The sequence below is a fragment of the Geotrypetes seraphini genome, chromosome 6, assembly GCF_902459505.1.
Source record: "Geotrypetes seraphini chromosome 6, aGeoSer1.1, whole genome shotgun sequence".
NCBI classification, from domain to species: domain Eukaryota; kingdom Metazoa; phylum Chordata; class Amphibia; order Gymnophiona; family Dermophiidae; genus Geotrypetes; species Geotrypetes seraphini.
The window spans coordinates 168,393,456-168,407,362 of NC_047089.1; the positions used below are offsets into that span (position 1 = coordinate 168,393,456).

Below are 13,907 nucleotides of genomic sequence, written 5' to 3' on the forward strand. Positions count from 1 at the left end.
ACTAGTGACCTGGATTGGCCACTGTGATAACAGGCTACTGGGCTTGATGGACCATTGGTCTGACCCAGTAAGGCTATTCTTATGTTTTTTTGTTCTTAAACTTAGCATTTATGGTTGTGTCCCTTAAGTTCACTTTTTGTCTCATTATTCCAAATTTTGTTCCAGAAGTTTTGAGGCCAAAGACAGTATACAACAAGTACAGTTTAACATAAAATTATAATTTTGTTAATAGCATAACTAGTTTCAAAATGATCCAAAATAAACTTATAAATACAATAAATGAGGTAAACTGAGTGTTGTTTGGCATTTTGAAAGAGGGCTGTTTTGTGGCATTGGTGCAGCAATGGCTCTTTTTTTTCTGGCAACTCTTATCATGCAGCCCATTTTTGTTCAAGTATCTATGCTGAAACAGCCACATCACTTTGTTTCAGAGAAACCTATATTTCAGTAGAAGTTGCATGTGTGTTTTTCTTTGAATCCATACAAAGTTTCCTGGCCGTTGTCAGAAATCTTTGACCATGGCTTGGTATTAACAGGACATGCCAAAGTGGGGATGGAACGGTACACATCAACCAGAGATAAAACCAATGAGTAAATATATTATTCAGAGACAATAAAACAGTCTTTGTTATACATTGGATTAAACCAGGGGTCTCAAAGTCCCTCCTTGAGGGCCACAATCCAATCGGGTTTTCAGGATTTCCCTAATGAATATGCATTGAAAGCAGTTCATGCACATAGATCTCATGCATATTCATTGGGGAAATCCTGAAAACCCGACTGGATTGCGGCCCTCAAGGAGGGACTTTGAGATCCCTGGATTAAACTGTGTTGTAGACCCAATAAAACAATCCGTCACAAATTGGATTGAAATGTGTTGTAGACCCAACAGTGTCTGTGTTTCGGCATTGGTACCTGCCTCAGGGGTGTAAAAACATCCAGTAGTTGGCAGTCTTATAACATCAGTGATTGGCTTGTCACAAATAAATTGGGTGCTATACTAAAGGATTAGTATTAACAGAACCCATAAATTTTCCAATTCTTGTTTAATGTTTGAATACTACTTATTGACATTTTCAAACCTTTGGATATCTTTATAAATCAGGAGGAGGACTTTTGCTCGCAGTTCCTGCGACAGATGTTTTGCTTTCCGCATGCTTCAGTAAACCAGCAAAGTCAGTGCAGCCCTGGATAAAATGTACAAGGGTTTCTCAAGAGCTAAGAAACTTATTGGTAATTAGTGTCTAAGTATAAATGGTCAATCAAACTCATCCTTGAAAGTTTGGACAGGACTGATAATATATACTCAAGTTGACACACACACATAGACACACAGGTTATGTAAACTTTTGATCAGGGCAATCTGTGTGAGTTCAGTTATGATTACAGTACTAAAGGACACACACAGGTCAGTGATGATACATAGTATTACCTGACCAGTATTCCTAAATTATTAATGGTAAATTGCAGTATCACTCATTTTCCACAAATGGTACACATCTTACAAATTCTGCTGGGGATATGAAAACCTATGAGCACAACTGTATAAAAAATGTGTATGTTCATAATAGGTTGTGCAGGTCAAAGATGTAACTCAAGACACTTATGGTGTGGGAGTTTCTGTATAATATGATGGGGTTTTTTTGTTGTTTTTTTTAAGATGTTTGCTGCAAGATCTGGGATGAAACATTTTCACTGATCACCTAGAACAGTGGCTGGCAATTTTTAGGGGGAAAAGTTTCTTACATGTCCTACTGCACACCCAGATCTATGACTTGAGGATGATGAGTACAAGAGCTTATGATTTAGAAAAAAGGCTGTCCAACATCAGTCCTCGAGGGTCACAATCCAATTGGGTTTTCAGGATTTTCCCCGATGAATTTGCATGAGATCTATTTACATGCACTTCTTTCATTGAATGCAAATAGATCTCATGCATTTTCATTGGAGAAATTCTGAAAACTCAACCTGACGAGGGCAGAGGTTGGACACCCCTGATTTAGAATCTTTAGTGGTCCTTTTTACTAAGCTGTGGTGAAGAGGCGTAAGTGAGCCCTTCTGCAGCTTTTTCCCACACACTAAGGCTATTTTTTTAAAATCTCAGCCATAAAAATGGCCTTTTATGTACAGTAGGTTCAGTTAACCGGTATCCATGGGGATCGGTAAATGCCAGATAAATGTAGTTTCTGGTTGCTTGAGAGTTACTATTAAAAATAGTCCTAACTAATACTATACCCCATACTTTGCCATACCATAAACTGTTCCAAACAAACTACCGGACATGTGGTGGGCCAAGTGTGGGCGTACTTAGGTGTGGCATGCCAAGTTTACACTTAAATTTCTGCCAGAAATTACAGTATTTCTTTTATTTTTTTCTGGTTGCTTGAGTTCCGGTTAACAGAGAGTCTATCCGAGCATGTTTCTTTGTTGGGTTTCATTATATAAATAATTTCAAATTTATTACTAAATTCTAAGAATTTGTGTTTTGCTGTGACTGAGACAATCTATAATAGATTCAGAGCTATTATCTTCTCGTCCACTTTGCAAATGCATTATAATGTGTTTTAATTTTAGAACTTTCTTATGCAAACTGCAGCTGAACCAGGGGGAGTAGCCTAATGGGTTGGGTCAGTAGACTGAGAACCATTAGATCTGGCTTCAGTTCCCACTGCAGCTCCATGTGACCCTGGACCTAACCCTCTATTGCCCCAGGTACCATTTAGTGGCACATAGAATGCAATGAAGCCTATTCTATTCCCATGGGTTTCTTCATTTTCAGCATGCTGCTAATTAATAATGCAGCTTTGTAAAAGGAGCCCTTAGATTTTCTGTCTCCAGTAGGCTTTCAAAGGACTTGTATAAAATATGAAAACTGTTTTGGTTGTACCACAGAAAATGTGGCTTATTAAATGAATCATTTCTACCTCCGCTCATACATGTTCACGGTGGGTATGGCAGAATGATGGCAGATCTTACAATATCTTGCTAAAGTTTTATTCACTATACCAAACAAAGCACAAGTCAAGCCCAACAGTGGCTACTCGAAGCACCCTTACTACTTATCCCCCCTTCAATTTCTCCCCAGACTATGGCAGAGTTCTTCTACAATAAGATCCAGAAGATTCACCTTGAGCTCTCAACCCCAGGCTGCCTCCCCATCCCCTCACTTCACCTGTCCCTTCTGCTAACTTCCCCTCAACACCTGCCACCCTCACCCTCTCCTCCTCCTCTTCCTCCTCTTCCTTCATAGTCATCAAGGAAACCTCCAAACAGGAGTGGCACTCGCTTGTGGGCTGTAGGGGCGCTAATGTGTTAATGGAATGGATAGTGTGCAGGACATGGTGCATGGTGCAAGTATTTTGTGGATTTTTTTCTACAAAAACACCGGCTTTTCGTATGGTTCTGGGTAAACTAGTTAAAAGTACATATGAAAGTTAAGGCCATGCCCAATAGAAGCGTACAAAAAGTTGGTGAATGAAAATCTGAATAGCCAAGGCCAGAAAAACACACTACAGATTAATATTAAGGAAAAGTATAATAATATTCTTTTTATGTATTTTGCTATCAAGCCAGACCATAGAGGAAATCAGGTATAGATATAAATAATAATACATAGCGGTATTAATGACTCCATCTTGTTTTCTTTCTTTCTGTCTCTTTCTGCGTTTTTGTGCAATTTTCCCGCCTTAAGCCTTATGGCTCTAATTAATACCAGACTTCTCAGTCTGGCTTGTGGAAGATATAGGGTTTCACATTTTTGAATACAGATAGTTATATGTATCTTATGAATGCAACACGTATGCGATGTGAGATTACCCTGCTTAAAACCCACTACATTCTCCTATGATCCGATTCCCACTTACCTACTTGGCACCATCTTGCATCTTGCCTGTTCTCAAGCTCCCTGTCACCTTCTTAACCTATTGCTGTCCACTGCAGCTGTCCCTGATGCCTTCAAACATACCACTGTCACACCCCTCCTCAAAAAAACCCTCACTTGCCCCCACATGCCCCTCCAACTATCGCCCCATCTCTTTCCTCCCCTTCTTATCCAAGGTATTTGAAAGTGCTGTTTAGCGCTGTTGCCTGGACTTCCTCTCCTCATGATCTGCTTCAGTCAGGCTTTCGCCCACTGCATTCCATGGAAACTGTCCTTACTAAAGTTTCCAGTGACCTGTTCCTGGCCAGATCCAAAGGCCTCTACTCTATCCTCATCCTTCTCGATCTGTCTATTACCTTTGATACTATGGTTTTACCTGCTCCTAGATACACTGTGTTTTCTGAGATTCCAGGGTTCTGCTCTCTCCTGGTTCTCTTCCTCTCTCTCCCATCACACCTTCAGTGTATGCAATGGTAGTTCCTCCTCCACAGCCATCTTGCTATTAATTGGTGTACCTCAAGGCTCTATCCTGGGATCACCCCTTTTCTCAATCTATACTTGCTCATTTGGAGCGCTGATCTCCTCCCATGGCTTCTAGTATCGCTTCTATGCTGACTTCTCCCAGATCTAACTCTCTGCACCAGATATCTCTACTGAAACCCAGACCCAAGTTTCAGCCTCCCTGAATGTCTCTAAAACTGAATATGGCTAAAATGGAGCTGCTAATCTTTCCATCTAAACCCACCTCCCCACTTTCCCCATTCTCTGTCTTTGTGGACAACATTCTCATCCTCCCTGCTTTGTCTGCTCACAATCTTGGGGTCATCTTTGACTCTCTTTCTTCTCGCTTTCTCTTTCTCTTTCTCTCTCAGCTCAGATACAACATATTGCTAAAACCTGCCACATCTTCCTCTACCATATTACTAAAATTCGACCCTTCCTCTAAGAGCATACTATCAAAACCCTTATCCATGCCCTCATCACCTCGCTCTTAGATTACTGCAACTCACTTCTCCTGGGTCTTCCACTCAGTCATCTCTCCCCTTCAATCCATCCAGAAATCGGCTGCACGACTTGTATTCAGTGAGAGCTGCTATACTCAAGTTGCCTCTCTCCTAAAGTCACTTCATTGGCTTCCCATCCGTTTCTGAATACAATTCAACCTCCTCTTACTGACCTACAAATGCATTCACTCAGCTGCTCCTCACTATCTCTCTTCATATATCGCCCGCTATGTTCCCCTCACCCCCCAGGAGCTCTGCTCTGCTGGTAAATCCCTCCTATCTGTGCCCTTCTTCTCCTCTGCCAACTCCATACTCTGTCCCTTCTATGTTGCTATACTGTATGCTTGGAACAAACTGCCTGAATCCCCATGGCGGGCTCCATCTCTAGCAGTGTTCAAGGCCAAGTTAAGAGCCCACCTCTTCGAGACCTACTTTTAACTCCTAACTCCTCTCACCTTGGGATCTGCATCCCCCCCCCCAACCCTATATCTCATATCTATCTGTCTAGGTTAGATTGTAAGCTCTTTCATGCAGGGGCTATCTATTAAATGTCAAACTGGACAGCACTGCATACTCATTTCAGCACTATATCAGTGATAAATAGAAGCAGAAGTAGTAGTAGTGTTGTGTACAAGCAAGAGCTGTGTCAGGAGCTATAACAACTTGTACTTTTCCCCTATAAATTGCAATACATTGCATAAGGTACAAGGTGACATCATAACTTTAAAGCTTTATTCAGTTACATATACACAGGAGTCTATACTTTAGCTGTTGATTTCCCATTAACCATGAATCTGCAGAAGGATGTCACTTTACGATCTTGAACTCCTCCCCCTTCTGCAGTGGAGAACAGCTCCCTCTTCAATTTCAATGCTGGCTTTGGGTGTCAAAGCTGCAGCAGCTGCCTCCTTCGTGGCACGGGCCTGTCCTACCTGATTGTGGACTAGTTCCTTAGAGATTGGGTACTTCTGTCCCCACATGTGTGATGAAGGAGTGGATTATGTGGCTAATGCTCTTTATGACATTATTAGAGTCCTGAGTAAAGTTTCGGCTTGTTCCATTTCTGCCCACCGGATGCCCTGGATCAGACAATGGGCGGGCAACTCAACTTCCAGGGCCATTCTCAGCAGATTGCCCTTCAAGGGGCAGATGCTGTTGGGCAAAAGACTGAACGACCTCATGGCTATGGACAGCCAGATCCTGCTTTGCACAGCTCATGCATTGTACAGAGCGGCTTTCTTTCCTCCCGATCTTTCTCTGTCCTTCAACCGCTAGTGAGAATATGTTCTTCCCCAGGTTTATTTTTTAAAGCTGTATAAGTCCTCTGTGTCCACACTATCTGCTTCATAGAGGGAAAAGAGCATACACTCATTTCAGAAGAGTGCACCCTTTTTGCAAATAATGTGGACATTCGTAACAGCATGTATTCGTTGACTTTGCTTCTGTGATGACAAAATGGCCAACAAAGCCTAAAATGAGCATGTCTGGAAACAACCCAGGAAATGAAATGAAAAATTTCTGACTTCCTGTCCGGAATCTGTGAAGTAGTATTTTTTTATCTTATGGTGCAGTTCCATTGTAACTTTGCTTGCAATTAGTGCTTATTGCACTAAGGGCAGACTGTATGTGCTCAATCATTACTTGAGGAATTAAGTGTGTTGGGGAGGGTGAAATCAGGACAGTTGACAAGGAGCCTCCAAGTTCACCTAAATCTGGACATACAGCCTTCCAAATTTCTGTCCTGGGTCCCAGCATGTTTAACTCGGATTGCGCTGTAATAGGGATAACCCAGCAGCAAATGCTGATGGAAATGCAATTTTAGTTGGAATTTAATTCTCTTGTAAAGTAAATGTTTACAAATAGTCATTTTAATAATTGAAGCTGCTGGTTATTGTGCAAGAGCCGTTTTTATGTGAATGAGGAAGCTCTTGATTGCCTAGTGTTACTGAAATTCTTCTTTACAGTTCTTTAATCATGCTTGCTTGCGCCTAATAATTAGTGTCTGTATACCAGCTTTCATCCAAACAGGATCCTCTACTGTTTGTTAACTTGACAGTTCCTAACCAATATTTATTGCCTCTGGAGAAGGGAGTTCATCAAAATATTTTATGAAGCTATTACTGCTTTACTATTTTTATTTTTACTATTTATGGATTTTAATTTATATCAATATATTTATTCCCATCCCTTGTTATACTCCCATTTCTACATGAAACTTCTACATGCACTTTACACATGAAATTTGACAAACAATGAACAAGGTTAAAGGTCAGTGAAAACAAAGGTGCCTTCACCAACTTTAGAAAATGTAACTGATCACATTACTGGTGCAAAGATTTAAATGAGTTTCAGTATAAAGGACTTGAGACAGAAAAAAAAGTTGTATTTATGTTGTATGTACGAGTACTTCTGACATTGTAGGAACACGAAGAAGCTCCAGCTGGGAGGATCACAAAGACCTCCCAGGTTGAAAATGATCACAAAATACTGAAAGTTCTATATCGGAGATCTAATAAAGAATCTTAAAAAGACATTTGAACATACATAATCTAACTTCCTTCTCCTGCTAGTCCATTCCAGACCATTGGATAGGTCACCTTATTAGCAAATAGATAGAGAAGCTTGAAGATTCGTATAGCATCAATATAATAGGTGGTGTAGCCAAGAACATTTTAGTTTTTTTCTGTCTCCAGCAGATGGTATAAGTTCCCCCAGATCATGTGCAGCATTTTTCACCACTGCCTACCAGCCCCATGCCCATTTCTCCTTCTATCACCCCTCTCCAGCACAATGCCATATCTCTCCCTCCATCACTATGTCCAACATTCTTCCCCCTTGCATCCCCTTCAATCTGTCCCTCTGGTCCCTCTCCACCACCATATCCAACATTTCTCCCTCTCATCCTATTCCCCATGCATCTCCCTTGCCTCTCGCTATGACCAATTTTCCTTTCTTCCTTTCCCTATGTGTACCATCTCTCACACATACACTCATGCCCAACAATACTCACTTTCTATTCTTCCTTCCTATGTCCCAAGTTAGTGCCCCCTTCCTTCTGTGTCGAGTTTGTGCCCCCTCCCTGCCTTCCAGCCTTTGTCCCAAAATTAAGTTGTACGGCGGAGATCCCTGCCTGCTGCCCACTCCTGCTGAAGCTGCTGATGGGGATCCCTCCCTCCCTGCCTGCCCGCACCCCTCTCTCCCAAAGCCAACCCATTTACTTGTTGGTGCCGCAGTTGCTCCCTCCTCCCCCAGCAAACTCAGTGCAGGGACTGCGCGAGCAGCGAGTCACACGCTGCGCGTGGCTGGCCCACAAGCCTTCCCTCTGACGTCAACTGACAGAGAGAAGGTTTCTGGGTCAGCTATTTACAAGGAGTTCACTGGGAGTGGATGGCGCGAGTGTGGCTCCATCAAGTAACGGGGTCAGCTTTGAGGTGGGGTGTGTGGGCAGAGAGGGAGGGTTGGATCCCCAGCAGTGGCTTCAGTGTGTGTGTGTGTGGGGGGGGGGGGGGAGACAGGCAGGGATCCCTGGCGGTTTCTACTGATAGGAAGGGAATATTCTCCGCAGGCAGCCAGGCTGTGTACCCTAAGAATATTCATACCATGTGTTGAGAAACACTGTACTACTCCATGCTTTCCAGGTACCATGCACTAATGCAGGAGCCCTGGTAAGTGCACACACATTAACTCCACGCTAGCCAATTAGCGCATGGTAGTGAAAATGTGCTAGCCGGTTAAAATATTGATGCCCATTCTCTGCCCATCCACTCATATAAGCATCAATATATAAACCCAAAGCATTCAACCAAACTTCCACCACAATGCAATGCTTCGGGTATCAAGAAAGAGCTTATAATGAATTCTTCAAATCTTCTTCAGAGCCGCTTAGCGCTCAAACCATCTTATCGCGCTAAGCTTTATACTCCTGATTCATCATTAGCTTATTCAAATGCATTGATAAATTGGAATTTTTTAAAAAATTTTTTAATATATAAATTAACTTATCTTTAAATAATCATGCCCTTTGGCCAGGGGCTCTGCTGAAGCTTTGAATAATTCATCATAAGCACTTTCCTGATACAGCAAGCATTCTCTGCCCTTGGCATGCCCCCCTCAAAAAATGGTGTTTTTTTATAACTAATGTGCAAGTTAGTATGCACTAAAAGGCCAAATGCCTTAACATCTTTTGCGGTAGTCTGTTTTTCATTTCAGTAAAAGGGTTCTATAGTGTTTTATTTATCTTTGCTTGTTCGCTGCTCTGTGTTTTGGGTTATATATCATGCAGGAAATCCTGCCTCTTAATTTGATCTATGTAACGCACAAGAAGAGGCGATGATCCGCCAGCGGTCACAGTAGCAATAACAAGGAGCAGACCAATTGTATCAGGAAGTGAGCAATTTATTGGCAGATGCTGCAGCTTTCCATGTGAAAGTGCTGTTTTGATTTGTGTTTGGGGAAAAGCTTGAATTTAAGGGGAAAGTGTGCATTAATCCCCTTTTAGATTTAACCCCTGACGCAGCTAGGGTGAAATGTGGCCATGCCGGGTATTTGTTTTGCAATAAATCACTCACTTCCTGATACAATTGGTCTGCTCCTCCTTAATTTGGTTCATACATTTTGAGGTGAAATATTCTGTGGTTAACTTTTAGTGTGTGTAGTATGTCTGATGTGTGTTTCTGCCAGGTACTGTGACCTGGATTGGTCATTGTTGGAAACAGGATACTGGACTAGATGAACCATTTATCTGAACCAGTATGGCTGCTATGTGATTTCTAATTACTTTATATTTTCCCTGGTATTACATATACCTACTGTAGATCAAGAACTGCACATGTTCTAAGAAAAACAATTGTGGAACATTAGCGCTAGATTCTGGCTTTTCAACACCTGCTCCTTTGTTCCTACTTTTGTGGCTGATAAATGCCTGCGTCCATACCTGAACTTGACAGTAGGAGAAGCACTTAAGGGTGTCAGGTCAAAAGCGCGCCGGGACAAAGGCGCACCCAGGCAATTGAGCGTAGCGCGGAGGCGCGCGCCGCTCTAAATTACTGTTTTTAGGGCTCCGACGGGGAGGTTAGGGAACCCCCCCCCACTTTACTTAATAGACATCGCGCCGCATTGTGGGGGCGTTGTGGGAGGTTTGGGGGGTTGTAACCCCCCACATTTTACTGAAAACTTCACTTTTTCCCTGTTTTTAGGGAAAAAGTTAAGTTTACAGTAAAATGTGGAGGGTTACAATCCCCCAAACCCCCCATAACGCCAGCGCGATGTCTATTAAGTAAAGTGGGGGGTTCCCTACCCACGCCCCCCCCCCCCGTCGGAGCCCTAAAAACAGTCATTTAGAGTGGCGCGCGCCTCCGCGCTGCGCTCAATTGTCCGGGCGCGCCTTTGTCTTTCGCGCCGTTGTCTATGAACCGCACTTAAGTGTTTGGCATGGCATTGTCTGCTGCTGGAGAAGCCAGTCTTGTGGCCACATTGGTTTTATGGTGCTTAAGTTCTTCTTTTGTTACTGGTTCAGTTACAAAGATAAGTACTTCAGGTCCAGACTGCCTCCTTTTAGTTCCACAGGGCCAGTTTCATGATGTGGGCAACAAGATCTCAATGTAAGACTGCCCCCACAAAAGGGTGCACAAGAGTAAAAGTTGGTTCAGGGTGCCACGATCCTTTGAGCAGGCCTTAACCAAGCATTACATATGAATGTAAATGATGTGACACGGCTGACTGGTTTATTAGCTGTTGATGTAGGATATCATATATATTTATATATAAAAAAATTAAAAGAATGAGAGTAAGCTGGACTGGCTGGGTTGGAAAGACCATTTTTAGAAAATCCGTATAGGAGAACTAGGTGTTGCTTGACTGAACAGTTCTGTGTGTGTGTTGCTACAACCAGCAGCAATTATCTTCTAGCTAGGTTCATATATTTTAAAAACAGAAGGGACAGGAAGGAGCATATTGTGTAAAACTAGATTTAATTTATATTTTGAAAGTGTACTTAAGGTAAAACTAAAGACCTGATCTGCAAATGCAGAAAAAAAAAATCAAAGCATATATTTTTTTAAACAAATGAACTTGGATGCTTGTAACTATAGGTGGAAATGGTCCATATAGCAAATGGAGAAAAAGCCAGTGTTGTACATTGCTTTCCTGATTGCAGTTGGTGTAGATCAGGACTCTCCAATTCATATATAAATGAATAAAAAAAAAAAGTGCTGAAGAAAATGAAAATGTATGCTGGAGACACTGACTTTTTACCACCTAAAATTGGCAGTGATCACCAAACCAGAAATGGAAATTGACAGGTACCGCTGGATGTGCGGGAGTTCAAGGCCACACCAGTATCGGCATGTGCCAACAAAGAGAGGCAGTATGAGCCCTTTGGGGAATCGAGGTAAATGAGATCAGGGGATTGAAGGGAGAGGGCGGGAAACAGAATGCGATTACTCATTTGCAAACTTCCGATTAGTAGGGTTGTAGTTTTTGTTTTGTTCTTTTTCCTTTGAGAGGGAGGGTTGCATAGTTTCCAAAGTGGAGGATTGTTTTTTTTCTAATTTTATTTGTTTCCTAATTAATTTTGAGTCACACAATGACAGATGGCTGCTTGTGCTGAACTTTTGAATTTGCACAGTTGGCTGTAGTTTTCTTAGGCATAATTAAAAGTATGTACAAACAAGTAAATTAAAAAAAAAAAAAAAAATAGATTGGTGGAACTAGGAATATGCATTCATTAATTCACCTTGATTTTTGTGTGTACTGAATTAAACATAAAGGCCTGAATTCTCTAAGTGGCGCTGGTTTTTTTAGGCACTGGTAGGCACCCAAGCTCCAGTTAAAAAAAAAAAAAAGACATTTAAATGATGTTTTTAACTATGTTTCAAGGCACCTACTGCCACCAGAATTGCACTTCCATAGACGCTATAGGTCAGTGGTTCCCAACCCTGTCCTGGAAGACCACCAAGCCAATCGGGTTTTCAGGCTAGCCCTAATGAATATGCATGGAGTAGATTTGCATGCCTATCACTTCCATTATATGCAAATCTGTCTCATGCATATTCATTAGGGCTAACCTGAAAACCCGATTGGCCTGGTGGTCCTCCAGGACAGGGTTGGGAACCACTGCTATAGGCTGACTAATGCCACCGTAGGTATGGCTAATGCTGAAGGTGGTATTAGGCGGTCTAAAGGCGCAATTCACATCAAAGGTAGGCTCTGGAAATGTAGACCTGGAAAACCCTGGCCTACATTTCTGGTGCCTACTTTTGCCGGAGGCATGATTTTGTAACTGGCGCCGTTGCGGGATTGACGCACACAATTGGCGCTGCTTTTAAGGCAGCTACTGACAACGGCACCGGTTAGAGAATCCATGCCAAATTGTCTGTTGGTTGATCTTATTGTTGAATGCAAAAACTAATGTGTTATAAGTAAAGCCTGAATGCTAGCTGTTGGGAGACATGGCCCGGCATGTTTTGATAATATTTTATTGTGGACTAATTATATTGATGATTAACAGGTGATAACAGATAACATCTATGCTAACTGCACAAGTTCAAATTTTGATGAAACTTAATCTAGGAAACACCACAACAAACACTGTATCAAAACTTTCCTTAAGAGAACGTATGTTGAGAATAGTGCATTCCCTTATAATATCAAAAATTCTTATGTACTGATTATTTGCATAATATGTTTACATTTTTATAAAATGTTTTAGGAAACCATAGTGTGTTATGAGCAATGTTGTGGTACCTATCAAGAAGCTACAATGATCTATACCAGTGGTTCCCAAACCCTGTCCTGGGGGACCCCCAGCCAGTCGGGTTTTCAAGATATCCCTAATGAATATGCATGAGAGAGATTTGCATATAATGGAAGCGACAGGTATGCAAATCTCTCTCATGCATATTCATTAGGGATATCTTGAAAACCTGGCTGGCTGGGGGTCCCCCAGGACAGGGTTTGGGAACCACTGATCTATACATTCAAAAGTAGGATCACTTTCAATTTGAATTAAGGGTAATTTGATGTCTCACCAACATAAGAATCCTGTGTGTGAAATTATAGAATCGCTGGACTTGTCAGTCAGTCATCAATGTATCTTTCTCAGATGGTTCTACAGACCTTCATTCTGGAGAAAAATCTCCTTCAGGAACCCTCTTGTATTACATGTTGCTCCCTTGTAGAACAAGTTCCTTTGTGGTTCCAAAAATGGAACTGCTGTGCAAATAATTAGTATATAAGAATCTGTGGTAGCATAAGGAAATGCACTGTTCTCAACATACTTTCTCTCTTTGGGGAAACTTTTCATAAAGCCATACATAAAGAAAAAGAAACCAACCAAAGCCATATGGTAGTCAAACTAACCCAAAAAGTAGGGTTTAAAAAAAAATGGTCTTCCAAATACCCAGAGAGAGATCAAACTAATTTTATTTGGTAGCCATAGAGAATAACAAGGAGACAGATTTTCCTCATCTTCGCAGGATCTCTCTATCCCCTTTCTGGCCCCATGAACTCTGTCCCTATCCCTGCCCCATTCCTGCAAGTTCCGTCCTCATCTGCACAAGCCTCAGACACTTTAAAATCATAAGTGTCTGAGGCTTCTGTGTTAAAGGCAGAGTTTGTAGAAATGGGACGGGGACAGGATGGGGATATTGAGATCCCATGAGGACAGGGACAAATTTGTTCCCATGTTCTTTATACTAGCCACCATAAGAAGCTCTGAGTCCACCACACACAGATAACAAATGCCTTCTGGAGCAGCAGTCGCTGATGCAGCAATAAGAGTCTGCACTGAGTGTCATTCATTTGATTGTATGTTTCAGTTTATGATATATGATGTTGCACTGAACTACAAGAGATCATGACTCCTGATGCAGGCTTTTGAATGCCGAAACACGGACCTGTGTTGTCTTTATCTTTGTGTGCTGGACTCAGAGCTGCTTATAGTGGCTACTAAATAAAGCCATAGCTTGCTCTGTCTCCGACTATTTGGAAGAACATAAGAACTGCCATCTCCGGATCAGACCCTA

General features: G+C 41.9%; 1 protein-coding gene across 10 annotated transcripts in view; it reads left to right on the forward strand.

The window, feature by feature from the left end:
* The window catches only part of GPM6B (glycoprotein M6B), a 282,829-nt gene that overhangs the window by 177,708 nt on the left and 91,214 nt on the right, over positions 1 to 13,907 (forward strand). For 4 of the 10 annotated variants that reach the window (XM_033948388.1, XM_033948384.1, XM_033948393.1 and 1 more), the window contains exon 2: positions 11,153 to 11,272. The exons of the other annotated variants lie outside the window; for them this stretch is intronic. In XM_033948388.1, the coding sequence (XP_033804279.1) occupies positions 11,153 to 11,272 (120 nt within the window). The remainder of the gene's footprint in view (positions 1 to 11,152; positions 11,273 to 13,907) is intronic. 10 annotated transcript variants of the gene reach the window in all.